The sequence below is a fragment of the Tachysurus vachellii genome, chromosome 23 (genome assembly GCF_030014155.1).
Source record: "Tachysurus vachellii isolate PV-2020 chromosome 23, HZAU_Pvac_v1, whole genome shotgun sequence".
Lineage (NCBI taxonomy): Eukaryota > Metazoa > Chordata > Actinopteri > Siluriformes > Bagridae > Tachysurus > Tachysurus vachellii.
The window spans coordinates 6,952,333-6,977,557 of record NC_083482.1 but is presented as its reverse complement, the minus strand read 5'-3'; the positions used below and the strand labels follow the sequence as shown (position 1 = coordinate 6,977,557).

Genomic DNA, 25,225 nt, shown 5'->3' with positions numbered 1-25,225 from the left:
TGTTACAGACTCCTACCTTGTGCCATCGTAACCCCGTCACACCCGTGACATCTTAATGGCTTCACTTTACTCTACAGTTCTCATAGGTGTAAAGATATCAAGTGAAGACAATTCATTATCAGAGATTTGGACAGTGCAGGATGACAGTATTGATGACATAAGCATTATGTTATAGGTGTAGTGAATAGTAAAGAGTAACCATGTAATAGTTGAATATTATCCCGTGTACATTTACAGCATTATCCAGAAGAATGTATAGAAGTGTCTTTTGAAGTCTTTCTGTATGGAATACATCCATACTGGATCTGCTTTAACTGGAGCACATTTATACTGGCTGTTCAGGAGGATTACATGTAGTTGACAAGTACAGGTTGTGAAGAAAAATATTACAATGCGAATGCAGATTACCATAAACTTGTTCCCTGTGTGTTTCTGAAGACACTACCACAGCATCGAGGTGTTCACACACTACGACCTCCTGACCATGAATGGCACAAAGATCGCAGAGGGACACAAAGCCAGCTTCTGTCTGGAGGACACGTATTGCCCCGATGGTGGGTTTTCTACTGACGCTACACTACACCAAGGCTGCAACTTCATCTTGATTAGCAATAAATCAATTATTCTATTTTAGAATTTTATTTTTTAGAATAAAATTTCCCATTTCTTTTTTTTCCGTCTGGTCGTAATTGTCCTGAAAATTTACTAAATACCAAACATTTTAATTTCAAAATATTATTTTCCAGTATTTCGATCCATTAAACTACAGTCACCTTTACGTAGCTTAAATAAACAGCATAAGATCATTTTTATCTGTTATGGCATGAGACCTTTTTTTATATACTTATGTAAGCTTAGAGAGTTTTGTAACTATGTCATGTGGCCAATGGACCAGTGGTTTCAGTCAAAAAACGTCTTTCCTACATTGTGAGAACTGATTTATTTATTTCTGACCAGTCAGGTATAAAATAAAGGCCAATATCCGCTGGCTGTCTCGTTGACTGAAACAGTTGGTGGAAAGGAAAATATTTCTGACTTATTGATTTGAGGTGAATTATTTTCTGTCATGTGGAATCGACTCCAAAGCTTTGGGGGTTGAATTGGAGTCAAATCGAATTGATTCCAGGCACCGAGAGCCAATAGCAGGATGTTACCTGATGCACAGAATAAAGATTAAAAATATAAAGTGTGTATGCCACAAAAATAAACATGACATTTATCCAAAATAGTTTAACTGCTTACAAATGGATTGAATCAGGCTGCATCACTACTGTATTTGTGGTATGAGGCGATGTAGTGTGTGCGGCCGCATGCGTTATAAAGCAGACCATCTAATCAGTAATCAACAAAATCCATACAATTTAAAATTTCATTAGATATTGTAGCCTTGGCTTAACACTCTTCACTCTTTAAACAAAGCATTTATCTGTATCTTACTCTGTTAGTTGCATAGCATTTGCTTTATAGCATTTTAACTTATTTACCAGCTTTTTCATTTAACTGCATGTGAAGCTCTCTATCTAAACCTGTTTGTGGAAAATTCATGTAAGCTTTTAAGCTTTTTAAGTAATTCTCCTCTTTTTATGGAAGGAAAATGACTTGAGTTTACATCAGAGCTATATGATGTGGTCAGAGAAGAAAAAAAAGCTTTGTTGTCTCCTTGGCAACAGGCCTGCACAAGCGGTATTCCTGCTATAACATGGGGGATCAGGGCATTTCAGTGGGATGCTGGGATACGTATCGCCATGACATTGACTGCCAGTGGATCGACGTGACTGATGTCAGGCCTGGAGACTACATCTTCCAGGTAAACTCCCACCTCACACACATCTGTTCTTTTATTACACCTGCAGGAAGACTGTGTTTTAATATACTGCATCACACGTTAGATATGTCTGTACATCTTATTACGACTTAATACTCAGATAATTCTGTAGTTATTCATTTCAAAAAGGTCAAAAGACTGCTGTAGATGGTGGAGATGAGATATATAGTGTATTTATGTGTTTATTTTAAATTAGAGGTTATTTACTGATTAATAATGATATTTAACAAAAGAAAAACATCTATTAATAGTTTAAAAAATCATCTAAAAATATATTTATTATTAAAACATCTAATTTATTATTATTAACCTTTTCTGTGTGGAGACTTTTTGTTGGTATGTTTTTTCAATATTTTAGGGGTTTTTCCCTGATTTGGGGGAAAAAAATCCCCAATTTTGTCTTTGCCAATCCTGAACCACCAGTTGGCCAAGCCAGTCATATGACAGCTGCTATCCCAGGAGGAAACATGACTACGTGATCAGGATCACATGCTTTCTTCAAGACACATGAAACCAGCCATGCTGTATGCTCATGCTGTGGAAAGGGCGGCATAACACACTTTTAGGAAAGTGTTATCCACTCCAGTACTCATGCATGAACTCACAGATGCCCATGACTGATTTAGCATCACTGTGATTGACAGGAAAGATAGAGGGGGTGGTGGTGAGGGTGGTCGGTGGTGGAGGCGTGGGGCATATGTGATCACTCTCACTCAGAGAGCACAGAGCGCTTTTGCTCTCTTGGCCTCCCAAACCTCCAACCTACAGGAATTGTCATGGTTTGAACTTACAACGATAAGGAGATTGTTTGTCTGTTGTGCCAGTCAGTGAGGGAAATGCCATGAACACAACCCTGTCTGATTATTTTCCTATAACTACACACGCTGCTGTGTTTAATTCCTTATTGAACTAGATAGAAAACTAGATAGTTTTAATTTCACACACGTGACTACTAAAAAAAAACATACACTGAAAGATACAAAAGAAGAATAGGCAAGTGTGTGTGTACTTTACAGTACTTTACTTTTACTGTATTACCCTGCACCTTTAAACCTCGAAACAGCGGAAGAAAATGATTCATCTAATCTAAATAAACCAAAATAACCTTGCTCCCCTGCACTCCTGGCCAAAAAAATAAACGAATAAATAACCATGTTTTAAAAATAGCATGAAATCGTGTAGAAGCTTTTTTTTCCTCCCCTAAAGTCATGCACCATTTTAAAATGGCATTTTGCCTTCAGTTTTATGGGAGCAGATGAGAGCAGGTTTCTCCAGCGATGCAGAGTGCAGATAAGGAGAGTAATTGAAACTAATTGAGTCTACGCATGCTTGCATGTGGTTTTCTTTTTTAAATGGAAGGATTCAGACTCAGTTTTAAGCCTTTCTCAGCCCTGCTATTACTGTAATGGTTCAGAGAAACGGCTGGTGATGAAAAGGACATGAGTCAGCGCTTTACGCCCGTGTGAATGCGTTGCACCTTGTCTACTTCTCTGAACCTAAAGCAATTTTAAAAAGCAGGTATTCTCGTTACGACTTCTTTCAGGCAGAGCTCTTACATTTAACCACTACAGAAAGTACAAAGGAAAGTAGGTAAATAAGTAAAAGCATAATGGGACGAATTAAGGTAATGCCATTACTGGTTAATGTTCTTTTAACCAGTGCTCCTATATTTAACATCACACATTTATTGCCACAGTTCAGTGAAGTGGACGTTTCTCATTTCATCACTACAATTTAGTCACTAGATTCTACGCTTACTTTTTCCCAGAGGCGGTTTGGTGACAAACATGGCATTAAAACCGACTGGGACAATGACAATACCATCTTTATGATATGGTTTACAGTGCAGATCAAACAGAGACCTTACGTAATGCTCAGATGTGTGTTAGGATTCGCTTTAGGTTGCCATGAAACCCCCCTTTGCAAGAGCTGTAAAGTGCACTAATAAAGCGAGTTAGAGAGAGTGTGTTTCCATGCATGTGTGGATTTCATGCTATCACTGGGCGTTCTCTGAAAAAGAGTGGCCCAGGCTGCGGTGTGCCAGATTTAGGAACATACATTTAAGCGCATTACTCATGACTGGTTTGAGACGTGCGTCCGTGATTGCACAGTCATTTACGAATCAGCATTGCAATCTGCCTGTACTCTCTGAGATTAGACAGATCTCTCGACATTAGAATGTTTTGTGTTTTGTAATTCAGTGGGAAGCAATAAAAACTAAGCAGAGCTCTTTGTTGCATTACAGTAGCAATGCCTGAAGTAGGAATTGTCTCAGTAATAAATTAAAATTAGTTGAAAAATATCATTTTCACTCACATTTTGTACTTGTTTTTTTTTTTTTTAATGAGGACATGCATGGTCTTCTCAGCATGGAAAAATGAGTGTATTAAATATAAATTGTTTCAGCCTGAAAGCTGGAAAAGTCATTTTGGTTTGCTTTCTCATACATAAATGTACTGTATATGGGGAGCTGGAAAAAAACAATAGCAGCCATAACCAGTGCTTAATGATAGACTCTGAATACAAACACACAGGCCAGGTCTATCCTCCATCATCAGCAGTAGTGTAAAATGGAGCGAATGCTGTGTGTGTACGCTGAAGTATATACGAGTGGGCTGTTAAAATATTTTACCTCCACATAGCTGGGGTCAATAATTGTCCCTTGCTTCCTGTAGGTGGAGGTGAACCCCTCACTGGACATGGCCGAGTCTGACTTTGAGAACAACGTGATGCGATGCAGATGCAGGTACGATGGTGGGAGAGTCTACCTGTACGGATGTCATGCAGGTGAGTGGACGGTTTCATTTAATTAAGAGAGAGATTTCACAAAAGGTTTAAGTGTTTAGTTGCATTTACAATAAAAACATCATTATGACATTTATGTCATGTAATAAAATGCTTATGGATTCAAGTTAGAAGCATGGATCTCTGAGTGAATCAGTAATTTCATTTCCAATTTATTTTATTACTGTTTTACCTCTAAGCCGATGATGTCGGTGATATTCGTGATCAGTGCAGGACTTTGTGTTTAGCTCAAATGTACGTAACCTTCCTGTCTGCATGTTTTATAAGGTGATGCCTACAGCACGGAGGTTGAGGACCTGTTTGAACACCAGCGGCAGATCTCCAACAACTTCCTCTAATGAATGGAAGCAGAGGAAACCAGGAAAGCAGAAACTCTCCTTCGTCATCCTCTCACCCTGCCTCTGGATGGAGGGGAAGGAGAAGGAGAAGGTGGCTAATGCATACAGATTACAGGCTGTGGGGTTTCTAGAGATTTTATTTAAGTTTCATTGACAGTCAGGTCAATCCGTCCAAGTAGGACCAGGTCCAGAATTCTGGGTAATTTTAATCCAGCTCTGAATAAATGATCTGTTTATAATCTGGATGGAGTGTGTTGAGGTAAACATATATAAATGAACCAATCTTAAGAGCAGTAATTCTGGCAAAACAAGATATTCTAATATTAGATTAAAATATTATAGGAGTAGAACAGAGTATAGAGGATAAATGGGGAAAATGTAGGAAATGGGTAAATGAGGCTTTTCTTTTTTTTTTGCCACAGACAACAAAGAAAAGATTATGCACGTAGAACAGGAACGTTCAGATGTCCACCCTTGCCGTCATGTTATTGTTGCCGTGGCAACGAGTGAATTTCTTATTTTTTAACCTCTAAAAAGCAGTAACTTTCTTTAGATTTAAAGTGTTTTTTGACCACTGGTCCCCACCCTGAGAAAAACAACTAAACCTAATGGTATTAACAGCAGCAGTGTTAATAAATAAATTCCCTCTCTGCATTTTGCTGCAGCTCAAGCATTTTTGCTTTTGAACCCTGATTTTCATAAAACATGATCACTCAAGAGCTTCGGTATTCTTTTCATCTGCATTGCTTGTGTCCTCTAGATATTCCCTGGCCTGACCTTTCAGAGCTGTAGGTTTCTCACCCATACTTTATTTTGCAACATTCATACTGAATATTTATGATCCCAGTTTCTTGTCAATGATCTTTCCAGATTTCATGCATAACAAAAGAACCCATAACTAGTACAGGTTTAGTGTAGCAGCTGACGTCTCATAGCACTTTTTACTTAAATACTGCTTTGCTTATTCGCTGGTTTTGAAACATCAACCCCTGGATAATGTATCTGAACACAGAGCTGATAGCATTACATTAAAAGATTTTGCCATGGGTTTGTGATACATAGCTGCTCAATATCGCCTGAGCCCAGGTACAACCCCTACAGGACTCTTCATAACCGCAGTGTTTCAGCTCTCATGGTGCTCGTTTAGGGAACACGTGGAGAGACACAGGATTAAAGCGGATCGTCGTAGATCCTCGGATGTGTCGGTGCTATGTTTGACCATTTGATAAGTATGTATGTGCTTCATCATAGATGTATTGTCATGTACAGATTTATTTGAATCATGATTTATATATATTATGGTCTGTAATTTATGACCTTTTGATACTTTTGTTATTGCAATTTTATCTCAGTGAAAAACAGCAGGTCAGTGAATTTTATTTTAGATGGTTCTATCACTAATACTTGAAAATAAACATGTTATGTCTAATGTATTATATTTGCAAGAATAATTCTGCAACTGTCATTAATTTGTCAGTGATTGATATGACCAATCAGTCAATTCCAGGTAGTGCCACAAGGGGGTGTGAATCGTATCTGAAGGGATGCAAAACACTACAGCTGGAAAAGGGGGAAAACAAGTGTCCACTGCTTCAAAGCTATATAATTTAGTAATCTTAGTGGATGCATAATTATGCTAGAAAACTCGGTGTGCAAACGTATCCACCTTCACTGGTACGTTCTTCCACACAGTATTCTGAAACGCAAAGCCATAGTGTAACGTTTCCAGTATTGCCAGCTGGAGAGTAAGGCACAGCAGGATTCTTTGAAAAGCCTGTAGTAATATACTTAATGCTCACCATAAAGTTCTGGATTAGGCTTTACAAAAATATTAAATCAAACAAACATTGAACATCCTGTAAAGCAACATTACAGCTATTAACAAGTGGAAAGAATACAGCACATTCATAACTTTCCCTAGATCATCGTTCTACTCACAAACTTACTATGTATCAATATAAAATAATACAACTAAGGCCAAAAATAGCTGTGAACTAGAAAAAGTCATTATATGAATTGATAACCCTGAAAACGCAACCACTACAGTGACACATGGTGGTAGCATCATGTTATGGGGATGTATTTGATTAGCAGGACCTTGGAAAGTGCTCAGGGATTAGAGCTGAATACAGAACGCTTCCTAGGACCAGGAGGCTTCACATTACCAGGCAACAGTACAAGTATACTGGTTGAAGAAGAAGAAAAAAAAAAAAGCAAGAACAGGAATGTGTTAGAAAAGCTAAATCAAACCTGACAATCAGACCTCGATTTTTTTTAACCCAAAAAAAAGTGTCAGATTAGATGGTGACAGCTACAGTTTGCAGAGAAGAATAAGCAGAAACCTCAGGATCAATAAGTGAAGAGCTAATAGGGACAATTGCAGCTAAAAGGTGGTTGAAACAAGTATGGACCCAACTAGGTAAATACCTGTGCAACCAAAAAAAAAAAAATGGCTTTTTTTCTTCTTATCCAAATGTACAGAATTCGATGAAGCTCAAGGTTCCTGCAGAATAAGAATAGTGTCTGTCTTGCATAGGCTATACGATAAGCGTTAGAATAAGAATTAGTGCTTAGCTCAGGAACATTTGCACTAAGCTCCAGCCCCAGAACAAGAACAGAGCTCTGTGCATGGACCCTTCAGTGTGATGGTATTTTATATCAAGCATGTAGAATGTTGCAACAGAAATGCAATAAAGAGATGAACTAGACTGAACTGAACATTTGGATATACAGCGGTTCATTTTAATATTGTATTGAAAAATAAAAATAAAAAAATAAAATAAAAACTGAAAACAAGTGAAAGATTATAAACATTCCAGTGCTTGGTCAGCAAGAGTGGAATCGTAATGCTCAAGGTAAATAATTAATATATAAATAAAAGAAAAAATATAATACATCCTTCTGACATTTACACATCACGAAAGCATTCCTTTAAATTAACGGGGCATCAGTCTACCACAAAACCGATGCTGTTCCAGCTACAAAAAAGGTATAGAAAATTTAGTTATACATTTATTTTCCATACACATGCCCTATGTGACGAGTTTAAAAAATCCGAACTGTACAGGATAGCTCACGTCAACCGTCATCTTGTGGATGGAATCATCAAAGCATCTATGTTCTATTATACAGCAGATAGACAGCACATGGGCCTATAGAAGCGACTGTGTACAGTAATTTCACTTTGCTACCGTCATTGGTACAGTTCATCCTTTACCTCTATGATTTGATCTCACAATTTTTATAATACTGTGGAACATAAGACATGTCATACACCTTGAATAAAATATGCAGTGTTGTATTTATTTAAACAAGACTGACAAAAACAAAGAAATGTGCGATTAAAATCTATAGATAGTGCCCGATTCCTTTAGAATCCTTTCACATTATGAATAATAACCATTAAGTGCCTTGTGTTATTCAGTGGAAAAGTAAATTACAGTATAAAATGTGCCACTTTCTCACTGGGGAGAGCAGAACAGCACGTTTAACTATCCACCTCATTAGCAAGGCTCTAGTGGGCACCCTTTCTTGAAGTACAAGGCCAATGTCAGTCTTCCGCTAGTGGCTAAGCCACTAAATGCCAATGTCTCAAGCGCTCAAAGACGATCACACACACTACAGAGTGTGCATGAAGAATGGCGTAAACTTTGGCTCTATGATTGGTGCAGCATCAGTTTGTCTGTAACTTGGAAACATAAGCAAGCTTGGATGGAGTTCAGCCTAAAATAAACTGAATCACTGCAACACCTGAGCAGAGAAACAAAAAGGACGAAACAGACAATGAGAGAATGCAGAACAGGGAATGATGACATGAATACGGAATGAAGAGAATAGAGAAAGGTCAGAAGTGAAGTGGAAGCTGAGGGAATGTGCAACACGCACGCACCACGCCAAACAAACAGCATATAAGAAGCATTTGATGCATTAACAAATTTAAATATTCAACTTCAGTCCTTCATTAGATACAAATGTCAGCATGATGGAATGAAGGACATCTGGATGATGAAAGTGCCATTCTGCATTCTATAAATGTACGGAACCGAGTACACAGAGCAGTTTGTACTTAAACCCAACCCGGTGCGGCCGAGGCCACTCGCTCATCAGGGCTGAGAAGGTCCTACAAAGGAGTTTATGAAAGAATGTAGCAACTAGTTTTTCTTCTTCACATTGTTGTTTGAGGGCAGTCTGTTTCGCCGAGTGGGCAGGAGCGTGCGCAGCGTCACTTTGTTCCTTGCAACCTCGAAAAGCTTGCAAAACACCTGAAAGAAAGAGAGTGCGTTGGGCAAAAACACAGGGAAAAAAAAAAAAAAAAAAAAAAAAAAAAAACACAAAAAGGCCAAGCACAAGAGGCAGGACGGCCTGCAGACAGCTCACCTTTCTCGGAGTCCTCTGTTTAGCGGAGTGAAAAGATAAGTGAAGAAATTAGCAGGAGAGAAAAGGAAAATAAAGCAGTGCATCAAAAATCAGAAAAAAAGACCAATCCCAATAGGCAGATAAGTGTCTATTTAAAGCAAGTATTACACTTCATATAGCACAAGCTTTCTAGGGTTATGAGAGTCTGGAGGCAGAAATAGCAACGTCCTCTCAGATCAGACCTCCAAATATCATAAGAGGAGGAGATCTTAATCTAAAATCAGCACTCCTACATGTGGAGGCTTAATGAAAATTAACATTAGAAAAAGAGGAAGTATGCAAGGCATGGTGAGACAATCTGGAATATTACACCACATTTATTTTAGAACAACTTGCTGATGCCACCCCCGGGGTAACAAGCGTCACTGCAGACACGTCTCCCAGGTTCTAATAAGAAATGGTGGCCCGAGTGTTCAGACTACAGTCGACTACTCATCCATCAGTGTAAGTTTAGTCTGGAACATAATTACCTTGAAATGATTCCTCATGAACATTATAATTAAACAATGACTAAGGTCCCAGTTCAATATATCCAGAGGGGAACATTATAAACCCCATTTATTCACCATGGTATCTGTGATGAAAATGATTTTGATCATTGGTGAAAAATAAAACTACATTTTTAAGAAAAGACATTAAAGACCAACTTCAGTTGATCGCTCATCATTGAGCCTCACTAAGACAAACGTGCATGAAATTGAAGTCGTGCAAGTCTGTGTAAAAGAAATCCCTTGACATCCCAGTCATTCTTCCTTTTTTGAGAGAAAACTGCTGTAAATTGGTCATGCTTATCGGTAAAGTTTGTTTAAGTATCTGATATAAATGTGACTGGGAAAACTTTCTATTACCAACATTATAGCTATATTAAAGATAAATCTCGGTTCTGCGAATGTGTGTCAGACCTGATAAAAGAACCTCAGAAAGCTGGAGTGTGCGTAGCAGAGAACAAGAGGCATAAGTGTGGAATGATTTTTCCTTCTTGTGTGAATTGGATTGGATTTTAGGTCCAAGAGACACACAAAAAGAAGATAAACTGAAAGAGAAAAAAGTTGCAGGTTGAGAATAACCCACCTGCACCCAGAGAGTTTCTGCCACCTGGTCGATGACGCAGCCCACCTCGCGGAACTCCCCTGAGTATTTGACATAGGCCCAAGTGCACAGAGATGCCAGAGCCACTCCCATGATCAGATTACACAGCATTGCCACAGAGTTTACGCCCACAAAGCCCGTCACTAGCGATACCACATACATGGCAAACATGAGGGCAAAGAGTGTGGCCGGCGTGCGCGCAGCAAAGAAAATGTTCTTTCCGTCATTGTGCTTGACGAAGTTAGCATAAGCCTCGTCCAGCTCGGCCTCCAGCTGCTCCTGGTAGCGGCGGCAGAACTCCTCGCCTCCCATCTTCTTAATGGCACAGAACTGCCGTATGGAGCTCTGCTTCAGTTCTTCGTGATTGCGCTCCAAATCAGCTGGTGCGATGTAGGACTTGTCTCCTCCACAGACCTGCAGCACACAACAGGTTCATACTGTGCAACTCGCACCGTGGGCGTTTTATCATAATCATACCAGAAAAGTGCTACGACATGACAGCAACATGGTTCCACCAACCAAAATAGCTGTACTCTCTCCTGACTGGCTAACGTGCATGGTTTTCGCTGTGGTCTTTAATTGTATGCCTAAAGTAGATGAGAAATGGTAGGCATGCCTATTAAAGTGGCCAGTAGGTAGCAACATAACACTAAACTCTGGTCAAGATTCAAACATGAGATTCACTGATTAGTCTTGTATTGTGACATTATATATATATATATATATATATATATATATATATATATATATATATATATATATATAAAAAAAAACACAATACAGGTTCTATGAGATGATCAAAATAACAGCATTACAAAATAAATGCAATAAAATGTAAAGAAATTAAACTGCAGTATATATAAAATACAAGTCAGATGTCATTTTCTTCTATCTAAAAGCCTACCTAAATGAAATCATGTGCTTTGTGTGCTACGAAATCTTGTGATATTGCCCAAGTTAGACAACATTAAAATGTTAAAAGGAAATATTATGAAGGTAAAATGCCAGTATTTTCTATTGCGATATTGGAAACCAAATTCTCTTGTGCCTACGGATCAATGGTTCAGTTGAGGATGTTTATTTACCTTTTCCATGCTCTTCATGTAAGCATCTTTTGCTCCTGTGACTGCTGCAAGGTTGTTAGCTTCAGCTGTTGCCTACACAATAAATAAAAAGAATAACAATCACACTATACAATTAAGTCAAATCAATTTGACTAAATCCTCCTAAATTTATGATTATATTAATGCAAGTGACAGATCAGATGTTTTTGTTTGTGCTGTAATGAACTCTACCTGTAACATGGACTTTGGGTGCGGTAGCTCTTCCCCTTGATATATTTTCATGTAGGCCTAGAGCCAGACAGCAGAGTTAAGACACACAGAGCCAACTGATTTATTTAACAGATAAAAATCACATGCATTTTGGAGGAGGAAGGTATTTACTTTGAAATACTGTACAAGATCTCTACATGTCACTTTGGAACCACCAATTTCTTTCTCCACCAAGTTCTCTGGAGCCAGCAACAGTGGGATGAGATTCGCCAGCTCCTTTTTAAAGTCAGGATCAATATCTGTGTGTGGGAAGGTAGAGAAGGAGGAGGACAAACATTTACAAACTTGATTTCGGCATAAACCCATCCTAAAAGTGCATTTACATCACAAATGCTGCTCAAGTTCTTAATACTACAGCAGAAATAGAAGTTCATTTAGAAAACCCGTGGAAGTAAAAACCGCAAAGACGTCGAAATCGGTCAGTATTTTAAAACAGCAATACTGCTATTCAGACTCTAGAGGGCAGATGACTCCTACCTCTCAATCTGCCATCAAAATGGGGATTGGTGGCCACTTTGAGGCCAGGGTGAGGAAGCAGGAAGCAGTTAATGTTAGAGAAACAGGAGTGGATGTGTTTCCGGACATTCTGAAGCTCCTCGTGTTGGTTCTGCTTCACCTGAGTGCACATTAAAAGAAAATACATCAGTTCAAGTCAACTCTACCATTATGCACATTCACTAACAAATAACTAATTATGCATCACAGGGAAGAAGAGATAAAGTGAACCAATTATTCAGATCAACTCAAAAAGGATGTATGAAGCAAAAGGGATATCAGAGATTACTGAAGAGATCTGAGTGAATTAATGATTACTTGCTTATAAATCCTGGGTGAACATAACACACAGAAGTTATATTTAGGACCAGCTCTCACAGTAAACCTGCAAATAGCATATTTAGGACAGCAGTTGGAGCAGACGTTCTGGTCCGTCATCATATTTCTGGTATAAAAAATAAGGTGTCGTCTCTCTTCAAAGCTTCTGCTTCTCAGATTACAAACGACTCGATTGCAGCTCAATGTTTAACAAGTAGGGCATAGAAGCTCCACTTACCTGTAGCCTTTTCTCTAGAAACGCATTTCCCCCTTCCAGGCCATAGTTGTGTTCATACGGGTAACTCCAGTCTCTTATGAGAAACATTAGCGACTAAAACCCACAGAAAATGTTCATGTTAAGAAAATTCCCATTGTATTAAATACAATATTAAAAAGTTCGAGTACAACAGTCGCAGAACATCATACCTGGAATGGTTTTAGGTAAATTTCCTCCATAGCAAGTCTTCCATACTCTGTGAAAAGCTAAAAAGAAAAACCGTGATGAAGAAGTGCGATTTTGCCCACTTTGGTTCCTTTAAAATAATCAAAGCAAGACTTACCTGCAGATGTTGAAGATCATCCTCTTGCACATTTTGAGATAAATTGTACACCTGCATGGAAATCACAAGAACATTAAACAGGAAGAATCTAAGGTTGATTGTATTCAAACAAATTATTGCAACAGTATTAGAAGCGTGGATGCAACCATGTGATAGGATTGGATGATTTTAAAAGTATATTTGTAAAGTTCGTCATTAGGGGAAAAGAAGAAGAAGAAGAAAAAAAAAGCTTATTCAAGTTTATATTTGGATTCGATATAATGAAGAGAAAGTATGAACATACATAGTGTTCTCTTAAACTTAAAAAACTTAAATTTAAAAGCAGATGAAAAAGTAGACCTGAACAGAGCTGGTCATTGTGCTGAGGGCGAAGAGGGTGGCGCAGTCTTTAATGGTAGACTGGCTGTCGAAGGCTCCCTGTGTGTCCACGAGCAGCACAGCCACCTGCAGAGACGCACATGGAGTCAGCAAGAAAGAGACTCAGATTCCATCGCAAACACAGACCTGCTTCCAACAGTGAAAGTGTCTAACCAAATTCCAAACTCTAACCACCTTCTTTCAGTCACACAGATTTTTTATACATGCACATTGTATGTTTGTTATATCAATCCCTATCCTTTAATTTAGTGTACAAAGCTTTAAACTTTTGAATATTACTAACATTAAAAGGATACACAATGACTACAAATCATGACAAACACTGTGTTAGATATAACACGAGGATTGTGCAAAGTTCAGGCTCCATACTTCATAAAGCCACTGAGCCTAGGAAGGAGGTCATAACTGCTTAAAAAAGGATCAGTTTAGAATTTCAGAAGTCTACATTTTCAGGCATTAGATTGTGCTTACATAAGAAGCATGTATGTATTCCACTCCTAGATAAACCTCTAAGACCCAAGTATAGTATGCGAGATACACCAAGGATGACGGGGTTAATAAGTACACTACATGAACAATAATGATCAATCACACCAGTGTGTGCTTTCTAAATGTCCATCATAACCTCCGCTCCTCTGAGAAGACATTCCACTAGACTTTGTGGCTGTTGTAATTTTGTTGTAATCATTCAGCCTCAAGAGCATTAGTGAAGTCAACGGTTCTGTGGATGACAACCAAATTCTTTCACTCCACCCTGAAGGAAAACCTCGTCTTTATTTACATTTACAGCATTTAGCAGACACCCTTATCCAGAGTGACTTACATTTTCTTTTTATTTCAATTTATACAACTGAGCAATTGAGGGTTAAAGGCTTTGCTCAGGGTCTTCATAATGGTTGCTTTGTACACTGTGGCATTGTCATGCTGCAACAGGTTCGAACGCTACAGCATACAAAAGATATGGTAGACAATTATCTGCTTCAAAAATTGTGGCAGCAGTTTAAGAAAGGCCCACATATGGGTGAGAGGGTCAGGTTAATATGGCCTAGCTCCAAAATCTACAGTGCAAAAAAAAAAAAATAACAAATAAAGAAAAGTACAACAATTAGCAGATTCATCCACTTGCACACTGAGCAATTCGGCAGCCTCAAGGAAATACTCACAAGGAAATGGTAACCATCACCACATTTCATAGTCACCACATAGTCTTATAGACTACATTAACCCAAGAATGGTTTCTAAATACACACTAAAACATACTTAAGTTGGTGAATTCTTATTTTCGGAATTAGACTCTTCATAAAATTTATTTGAATGCAATCAGTATTACTAAATAACATGAACACAAGTGTGCCACACCATAAACAGGAGCTACACCTCTAGACAAAAAACCCTGTCGTTTACATAAACCACTTCTGTTAAAATGATAGTTAGAATCCCTGAACAAATTAAGTAGAGTTGTTTCAGAGAGACTGATTAAATAGAAATCTCAGCTGTGAGCCAACAATCAGCATCAACAAAAGGGATTCACCTCAGATAATAAGTGAAACTGCTCAAGTGTAACCATATAAACATTATAAAGAGGACCATCACTGTTACGCTCATCAACGACTTAAAGATCGGTCACGTTTAGCGAGAAACTTGAAGTTCCCTTTATGTACCTAGCTACATGTGTGTTTTTGTTGGACAACTTTTATAGTTATTCTAATCTGAGAGACTTGATGAATACAACAGATGGTTGTACAGTGTCGCAAGCGAGTAAGGTGTTGGGTTCTACCTTGGTCCCGTCTGGTTTCTTGACCACAAACACTTCACTCCAGGCCAGGATTCCTGTGGTCTCCCGCTCACATCCACCTCGCCAGGTGAAGCCTGTCAATGGTTCATCACTTCCCCCAAGCCATGAGGCTGATTTCTGCAACAGCATGACAATTAATTAGAAAGTAATCTAAAGTTTTCTGCTGCAAAGAAAAATAAGTGTTACAGGATAACTAGGTCAGAGGCCAAGCATTATAAAATAGTAAGAATCAGGTAAAAGGATTAAAAGGTCAATACAGAATCACTAGTAATGGTTTAATGATCAGACCTTTTGTTGAAGTTTCCAAGACAATCGATTATGATAAAACATTAATATTTAAAATAGTCTACTGAGAAACGAACGTAGGGAAATGCTGGGATGCACCAGATTTCTGGACATACTTTACATGTCTCGGAGTCTTACTGCAACTTAAATTACAATTCAAATCTATAGAATATTTCAGTAAACACATTGCAATTCACAACAACAATGTAGAAGCATTAAAAAAGGCCTCTCACAAGACACCTAACCTACAAAAACCGAGGGGGAAAGTACATCATGTTAATAAACATGGCAAAACACTCTAGAGTCTGAATCTATGGCTCAGTGCAGAAATATTTAGTTAAAATTGCTTTAAATCTTTTACAAAAGGTTTTAAATCTGGCCACTGTTCAGCACAGCATAACAATTTTTGCACTCATTAGTAGTAAAGATTTCAGGCAGGTATATATATATATATATATAAATAAATATATATATATATATATATATATATATATATATATATATATAAATAAATATATATAAAAAGATTACAGAATAGAAATTCAAATTAAATCATTATTTGCTGTATTTGACTAGCCTTTGCCTACAAAACAGAATTAATTTTTCTAGGTATACTTGCACAACGTTTTTGAAGGAAGGGTAGGAGAACTAACTACAGACCTTCTGTGGATGGAGGCTGCCTCAAATCATTGTCTCATGATCACAGACAGACTCGATGTTGAAATCAGGGCTCTGTGGCACCAAAACGTCAGTTCCTTGTTTAAAATTTTGACTCAGCAGTCAAGAGCACTCACATTTTTCTGCACCCTGGTTCTTATGTTTTTGTGCGTAATTATATCGCCTAGCCTTGTTTCCACATCAGAGGTACGGCTTTTTGGCCACAATTCTTTCATTAAGACTACCTGTGCCCAGACTTCTCCAGACAGTACCCGGGTGTGCCCGGTCCTGCTGGTTTTCCCTAGTTCTAGTGTACTATGCTAGTCCATTAAGTATGAACACTACATACTTAACACACCCATTACAGTTCATCATCAGTGTCTGTTTTTTAAAAACCTTGAATCATGCAGAAAGTGTGGTCAAGGCTTGGTTGTAGAAAATTCTATAGAAACAGCCATTTGCATTAATAGTTTGGGAACCCGTGGCCAAACCCAATCCTTCTCTTGAGAGATGAACAATTTAATTGGTTAAATCAACTGAATCATCGCTCACCTGGTCGTACATATATCGGAGCATGAAATCCAGCAGGAAGGACTTGCCCTTGCGGAAGGCCCCAGCAACAGACACCACCACTACGTTGAGATCTCGGACGTGCTCCTGCAGCAGGATGCGCTCCAGTGCCTGGTCATCCAGAGAAAACTGGTGATCATCTTCATCTGCCACCACAATCTGAACAGGCCCGGCCACCTCCTCTTCTTCAAGCAACTCCTCCGCCTCGTCTCCGCTCATCTTACGACACACGTCTTCTGCCAAACACGCACCTAACCGCCATAGACACAGACAGAGAGAGCACTTAGAGAACAGCCCCCTGATAAACTAGCACATACCATAAAGTTGTCTAGCAGAAGCTTACATTTCACTTAACATTTATAATTCAAAATATTTTCCTGGCCTGTCTGCAGGGAATATAAATATAAGGTCATTAACCCAAATTAGTTTAACTTTAATATGTGCACAGTGTAAAAGACTATTGCACGCTTAATCGGTCACCAAATAATTTGTTAACACAGGAGGGAAGAACTTATCCTTTATATTCTTGTGTTGATTATGCATCAGGCACTTGTATGATGGTTGGAGAAAGGCCTAGTGGCAGCTAATGTAGACTAATGGTTTCCATTTTTGCTAAAATTTACAGATCTCCGTTTGCTAGGACAGACCAGGATCATTTATATAGATCAGACTCTTTGATTGGACCAAAACAACTGGAATCCTCACGCCAACCTGATGAAAGTGACTGGAACGTCTCTTTTCGTCGAAGAATGTCTATACAATTACAAACTTGTTACAATGATTGGCTCCAAGAAGTCACAAAAATGTATATAAAAAATTATATTCAAAGAAAAAAAAAATAGAAATTTACCTCATGTATATTCATTGTTTACACTGTCACGCAATCAAATCAATGAATCATGTATATTCATTGTTTATAGTCACGCAATCAAATTAACGCAGCTTACCACAGAAATCAGTCACTCGCGCTGCTGTGCTGAGGTACGCTTTGTGTTAAACATGCCTAAAAAAAGTCTAGTGTGGATTAATTTCCAAAGATACAACAAGGAAGCAAATCTACCCCATCATAAAAAATAAAAAAAAATTTCCAAAAATAAATGTTGTATTACAACCATCAGGACATCAGTGATGTGTGATCTGAATTTGGTGACAGTACAGTAAAGCTATTGATTTTTTAATATTATGAAAAATCAAAAAATAAACACCACATTTATCCCAAATAAGTGTTGTAGTACAACACTCAGGACATCAGTGATGTGTGATCTGAGTACAGTGTATTACATTGAAGTTATTGACTTTTTGTTTTCACTTTTCGGGTTTTGCACTTTGCTGACGGTCCCTTAGAATCTGTCTCTTAGGTGTTCGCACATAGAGACTTATGTATTTTGACCAACACAGAGGAAAGCTGATATTGAGGAAACTTGGGTTGTAGCTGCCTCTCTACATTACTATGATAAAAAATAGGCATTATTTGTGTAATAAGAGTGTTTAGGTCAGGAGCTATTGACTCTGGAAATTCAAATCTGTGAATATGGAGCCAACTTTACTTAAGTCCCTCTGAGAGGGTTTTCTCCACAGCTGGAGATACAATAAGCCAGGAAAGGTCTCGTCTTCTCCCAGAGAAAGCAGACGTTCATTTTTCTTCAGAAAAATTGCTAACTGTTTTGCTAAATTGTAATTCTGGATGCTAAATTTAAAATATTTAAAGAGTGATTAATAAACACAAATGGAATTGTTTAAGTATTGTGCATTATTTTTCACATTTCTTTTATTATGGAATCGGAATCAGAACCGGAAAATTCCTTGATACCCAACCCTAATAGTACATGAGTACTATTATAATAAATAAATTCTGGTATTAAAGCAACTGAACATTCTTGTTTCCCCTCACTTTTTCTTCAAGTTTACCATTATATACACTCAGGACTGAATAATAATTTACTAAAGGTTTTAGCTTCCTCATACAGGTTTTAATTGAGGAGGAGGAGGAGGGAAAAAAAAAAAAAAAAAAAAAACACACACAGAAGTGTTGTCAAAAACGATCAGTGAAAGTTATGACTCCTAAATTGATTTTCATAAAAACAGCAATACTTCCTATAGTATTTTAGATCACACATTTATACCAACTGAAGAGTTTTTTGGCGAATTTGCAGGGAAAAAAAAAGAAAAAAGCGCATGTCATATTGAGAAAATCACTTTCCTAAGATAAAAAATTTTAACCGGACCCCATGAAAACACTAAACATGGAGACTTCACAGTAAACCTCACCATATAAACATTATTAAATTACATGAAGGTGGAGCATTTATCATACAAGTCCATGCCCAAAAGATGAAAACATGCAGGTTCCAGCAAACATACAGATGTTGACAATGAAACTGAAAACAAAACAACTTTTAGAGGTAGTTCTGGTGGCCAATCTTCACAGATTTCACATTCCACAAGTAAGGGTGTGAAAATTGAGTTAGCAGATCAACAGCCACAGTCTTTAGGGTAATGTCGCTATACCAACCCAAGGAGGAACCACTTCCGGCAGGAGTAACAGTCCATACAAGGGAAAGCAATCTGAAAGAGATGTCCAAGTACTAACCAGGATTGGATTCAAAAAAAAAAAAGAAAAACCCCACAGCTGCTCAACTCACTGTAGAGTAAATGTGCACCTCGACTCTTCCCACTAAAACTGTACAACAGGAGCTCCACGGGGTCAATATTCTTGGTCAGGATAGCCAAAATTTGTGCTAGATGGACATGTCACTGCCAAGGACTACCTAATGCACCCAGTGGTTTAAATATTGTAGACTGAAGGTAGTGCTGTGTATCAGGATGATCATGTACACAGCTAGAAGGGTGACAATGGGGTTGGTGAACATGAAGGTGAAGTAGAACATCTCCCATGGCCTGCTTTCACCAGATCTAAAGATTACTGAGTCTCTCTGGAACAATGAGTCTGGAAATGTTTTCCTCCACCAACACCACGTAGTGACATGGCCACTGTGCTATGTCCACTGTGTAGGACCGTCAACCCCAAAACGTACTGAGGTCGTATTGGCCACAAAAGGAGACTCTAGACCATGCTAATAAATTATTGCGGTCTAAAACCCGCAATAAAATTGTGTTCTGAAAGAAAAAGAGAATAAAAAAAAATTAACCTTTGAAAGAATACAAGGATGAAATACAATGAAAAGAATTTAAAAATACAATAAAACGATATTTTAGACTGCACAGTACTGAGCAAAACCTATTTAATACTACGGTACCATGTTGTCTTAAACATGTCACAATCATACCCTCAGCAACACTGCTGTGAATTAAAATAAATTAATCATTGTATTTTTGCTTGTCCTCACAGTTACATTTGTGCACACTGTTTATGTAGAGAAAAAGAGAAGCCAGCTGAAATTGTATTTGTAGTTAGCTACATAATCGTGATGAATGATTAACACGGACAAAATCACTGTAATCATTTCAACCATCATCACCTCACCCTACGGTACAAAGTAATAAAGCAATTACAAGACCAAAATCTAAAACCCACATGCTTACTTGTGTAATATGATTAGAGCTGGTATTGAGTAATGAATAAGAGTTAAGGATAAGCTGCTGTAGTGCTGCCTTGCCTGGGATATGAAGCATCTTGTATTAATTAGGCTGTTTGCTGACGTGATCACGTACAACCAAACAGCAAGGGAGTAGAACTGGAAAAGAGAGAGCGGTCTGCAGCGTAAGAACTTGAGCATCTGTGTGAGAGATGAGCTAGTGTTGCTACTTTAGCAAACTTGCTCTAAATTCAGTGAGGAACAAAAGGTTTTGCAGCACGGATTTATTTTAAGCACCTTCATGCCTTCCTTTACATGTTGATTCTCTAAAGCCTGTTTGTGTGCTGAACTTAAACTGATGATAATGATTTTTCACTCGAGTCACCAGTGGACGTTCCTATTCATTTACCACAAACTGTCATGGGTTCACTCTTGTACTGTTGAGGCAAATCCACAGATTTGTCCAGAACTCTAATGGACTACAAATATATGGTGCATCACGGTCTACAACATTATCCTCTTTGGTATTTATGGTGCCCACTTAATAAAATAAAGGCAAAAATACACACACTGATGCTGGAGAGAATGCAGAGAAAAGCTGCATTCACACAGGAAACCACTTTATAGATGCAAGTCAGCAAATACTATAAAGTCCTACTGCTGGTTGCCATAGAAATACCGTTTAACAGTAGGTGGAGCAACAATCCAAACCAGTTTTATTGCAGCTAAAATAAAAAAATAAAATAAAATCTGGGGATATATTATATATATAATTTTGTTTATTGATTTATTTTTCCCCCCCACACACACCATATTGTACAAGAAGCAGCTCTTTGTAGAGCGCATATGATCTTTGGCAATCCCGTTGGTACTCGCTGCATATGTGCAATAAATTTGTCACAGAGCTGAACACGCCCACTTCTAGTCACCATCACTCACGTCAATGGAGATTGCCAGTTCTTATTGAAAATTATCGATCTCTGATTGCTTAGTCACTGCAAGTTGCTGTGCACGTGTGTGTGTGTGTGTGTGTGTGTGTGAATACAGCATAAGGTTTACAGGGAAGGTCTCTCAAAAGAACACAAACCGGAAGACTTAAGTATGTGATATTTTTACGCATTTAGCTGAAGATGACAATCATCTTATTTACACAGCATTAATCCAGGAAACAACATGAGGAACTGAAGGACTTGAATTGCTCATATTACATTAACTTCCAGATCAGATTAATTTCTCTCTGGCCACGTCAATAAAGACAATTTAACAAGCAGATCAATGAAAGCAAAATTATTCAACCCAGTCATCACGATTCCAGAGAAAGCCTCTCTAGCACTCCACGGAAAAATCCAGCTTCCATTTGATCCAGCAGCTAATACTCTACAGTGATAATGGAGTGATGGATGTTTTAGAGGAACTACAAGGTCATTCAAAGAAGATGGAAGGGGTGAAAGAAAAAAATAAATAAATAAAAATTCAAAGAGGTAATGCATCTCTGTATAGTGTTATACGAGTTAGGGTTAAGAATACAGTGTAATGTAAATAAAGACATGATATAATTCTGTAATCAAATTTAAAACCAAGGAAAAGGCCTTTTCTCTTGGAAATTTTTAGCCATCTGAAGACAAGACTTATTACAGTGGATCAGTTTCTACTTCTAAGCGTTATATGAGTAAAGAGCTGTTATAAAGCAAGTCCCACAACCTGTAGCCATCGTTTTTTGAACATGCCACAAAAGCATGAGAAATTCGTAACATTTACATCATTTGAAAGACACCATAATCCAGAGCTATCATTTATCTTTTCCAATAGCTTTTTAATACAACTGAGCAGTTGAGGGTCAAGCGTCCAGAAGTGTCAAGTGGATTGGAACTCGGTCTTCTGACTGGTAGCCCAGCATTTTAATCACTGAACTGATAATTATGGGAGACAAATCCATGTAAGAATCTAAACTTACTAAGAAACAAACCCTCCTCTCATCCATCTGGACACAAGAACATTCACACAGAAAATAGGCAAAGATTTCATTACATCATGTAGACAACAGAGGGTTATATTTGTATGGGCCATAACATAACCGTTAAACAGGTCCAACAGATTTGATATGAAAACAAATGCAATGTCAACAGCTGCTAAATGAAAAAGAGCCATTCCCCATGGCCACAAGTGGGCAAGTGTTATTAGAAACACCACAGGCTAATGCACGTTTAAGAGATGTTTACTCTGATGATGACAGCAGTGAGAGGAAAGAGGAAAAAAAATGACACCTTTTTTGCATGCATGGTGCTAATTGCTGTAGTGTTATGGCCTTTAGACTCAAGAAGCTGGATAGATTGTACAAGTGGCACATTTTTGTAACAGACAGGATTCACCCACTCAAACGCTAGAACAAAAGTAGCACAAGACGACGTGTATATGCTGTATAATGACTTAAAACCTTGCATAGCTTTTTAACTACTGAAATGTCAATTTTGTTCCTCTTCCTGTGGATGTGGGTTTAGTGTATTGAGCTGAAATTTCAGTATTACTGAAATTGCAGTGTTTCACAGCGATCTATATTCATTAGTTTCACTCAGTGGAGAGGTTTACTCTGGACATCAGATCTGTATTATGTTGTATAATGCACTGCATTAGTGGAGGTCCCACTGTACAACATACTCCATTCCCTATTATTACAGAGCGTAGACTCCAGACAGTGAGTAGCTGAGGCAAGACTCATCTTGCGTGCAGTGTAAAGTCCAGGTTACAGCTCAGCAGATCTGATCCAACTAGGTCACATTAGCATGTCTAAAGGCCACAGTGATCTGACAGAAGAACCGAGGGGAAGAATTCAGGATAAGATCTGAGGAGGTAAGAAGATCTGGTTCCAGTTGCCACATGTAAAAGGAAAATAAACACTGGTCTGAGCATTTCATCTGGCTTTTTGCCCAGCTAATAAGTTTGTACAGGCTACAAAAAGGAGTGTTCTTTTATTAATAGTAATTTTTCAGATTACCTGAACAGTAAACCCTGATCACACTAGAAGCCAATGACCAAACTTCCATGAACACTTGTTCAGTAAAAAGCCAGGTGGACATTACATACTTTGTACAAACCAAATAAACAGTGATCAAATAAACATATCAGTCAAACTTCATTTCGTTTTCAGTCATTTGTTTGTTGTTCATTATTGACCTGTAACTGCCTTATCTTGGTCAGGGTCAATTCATAGTCTATGAGAAGGAAACACGGGTGGATAAAATGCCCAGACATTCATACACAACAAAGGTTAACTTAGTGAAACCCAAACACATACTGGTACATTTTTCCAATGTTTGGTGTCTGAGCAAAAAATTTCCCTGTGAAGGGAAAGGAGGTCTTTACTATATATACACACACAGTAATGCTGAATTTAAAATAACAGCTGGAACTTCTCAGAGTTGCTGTTAAATAAAATTAACAGGTTCATCAAGCCCAAGCTAACAATCAATTATTAACTTACACAAAGCAATTTTTGCTTGCTGTGTGTGTCAAACTGTACAGACTTTCATTACAAATCCTATGCAATGAGACTTCTGTCCACAGACATGACACACATTTCAAAGTGGTGACAAGAAATAAATGAAATGTTTATCATTAAGACAGACATAAAACGTGCCAGAAGGCGCATTAATACAGCGTTACTTTCTGGGGCATGTGGGTTTGAGCAGTCAGGATTAACTCGTTAAAACCACGATAAACCCAATAAACACCACGATGATTTTAAGGTTTCTCCGAGCTTCGTTGTAAACTCCGATTTATTACAGAAACCATCAGGAAGAAGACAAAAATACCGAAAGAGAGTAAACGCATGGACATTATCTGTGATCATTTAATAGTAGTTAAACAGGCTGTAAGCTCAATGTAAACAAGATGCTCAAAGTCAACCTGCTACCTGCATCAGCGTCAACCGGACTGCTGCAGGATCTACTGACTTACACTATTTAAACATACACGAAAACAGACAACACGGACATTAATAAGCTAACAAGACATTCAAAGCTCTCAGTGTATGTAAATTAAAACCAAATCCTGCCCGCTATCTAACCGTACAGCAAAATCCGGAGGTTATGCTAAGCTAAAGCAGCTTTCTCTGAATCCACAATATTCTCCATTACGGTAAAATAAGTGTGAGAGCAACGTAAACAGGAAAAGGTGCAATTTATGGTTTAATGAATCAGGAAAACTGAGGAACACTGGTCTGAAATATACAGGGACGCTAGCATTAGCTCGAGGCTCGCTTTAGCCTAGCATTAGCTCGAGGCTCGCTTTAGCCTAGCCTTAGCTCGAGGCTCGCTTTAGCCTAGCCTTAGCTCGAGGCTCGCTTTAGCCTAGCCTTAGCTCGAGGCTCGCTTTAGCCTAGCCTTAGCTCGAGGCTCGCTTTAGCCTAGCCTTAGCTCGAGGCTCGCTTTAGCCTAGCCTTAGCTCGAGGCTCGCTTTAGCCTAGCCTTAGCTCGAGGCTAGCTTTAGCCTAGCATTAGCTCGAGGCTAGCTTTAGCCTAGCATTAGCAGGTGTTATGAGCCAGTTAGTCCACAGTGCAAATGATGACGAGCGGATTTTTCACGCCCGCCTACACAAATCCACCCCTGCTTGCTGTAACATTTAAACCAACAATGTATCTGTCATAATGTTATCTTCGTTGCAAAAGTTACCTTTACGATTTAGCCCGGAATGATTCTGAAGCTTCTGCCTGATCTCCGCCTCCGCCATCTTTGACCCCCCCAGATCAAAATAATCAAACTCGTCTGACGTCAACAGCTCCAAATCCCCGCGCGCCTCTTATCCAAAAGCGTACGGCTTGTGCACGT

At 38.4% G+C, this 25,225-nt stretch overlaps 2 protein-coding genes across 4 annotated transcripts in view; one reads left to right on the top strand and one right to left on the bottom strand.

Annotated features, from left to right (window-relative positions):
• The window catches only part of LOC132838991 (lysyl oxidase homolog 4), a 29,490-nt gene extending 23,868 nt beyond the window's left edge, over positions 1-5,622 (top strand). For both annotated transcript variants that reach the window (XM_060859710.1, XM_060859709.1), the window contains exons 12-15: positions 439-554; positions 1,671-1,807; positions 4,501-4,612; positions 4,898-5,622. In XM_060859710.1, coding sequence (XP_060715693.1) covers positions 439-554; positions 1,671-1,807; positions 4,501-4,612; positions 4,898-4,968 — 436 coding nt within the window. In that variant the 3' untranslated portion in view covers positions 4,969-5,622. The remainder of the gene's footprint in view (positions 1-438; positions 555-1,670; positions 1,808-4,500; positions 4,613-4,897) is intronic.
• A 2,066-nt stretch (positions 5,623-7,688) lies between these two features.
• Positions 7,689-25,225, bottom strand: zgc:158270 (uncharacterized protein LOC791213 homolog). Of its 2 annotated transcripts, XM_060859055.1 has the most exons (14): positions 25,070-25,225; positions 16,848-17,116; positions 15,336-15,470; positions 13,520-13,624; positions 13,181-13,231; positions 13,047-13,103; positions 12,859-12,951; positions 12,285-12,423; positions 11,919-12,046; positions 11,769-11,825; positions 11,559-11,630; positions 10,456-10,887; positions 9,346-9,360; positions 7,689-9,230 (listed from the first exon to the last, which is right to left on the bottom strand). In XM_060859055.1, exons 1-14 carry the CDS (start codon positions 25,125-25,127, stop codon positions 9,120-9,122), a joined length of 1,722 nt encoding a protein of 573 aa, XP_060715038.1. In that variant the 5' UTR covers positions 25,128-25,225; the 3' UTR covers positions 7,689-9,119. The 2 variants fall into 2 exon arrangements, with proteins under 2 accessions (XP_060715038.1, XP_060715040.1); XM_060859057.1 differs by lacking the exon at positions 9,346-9,360.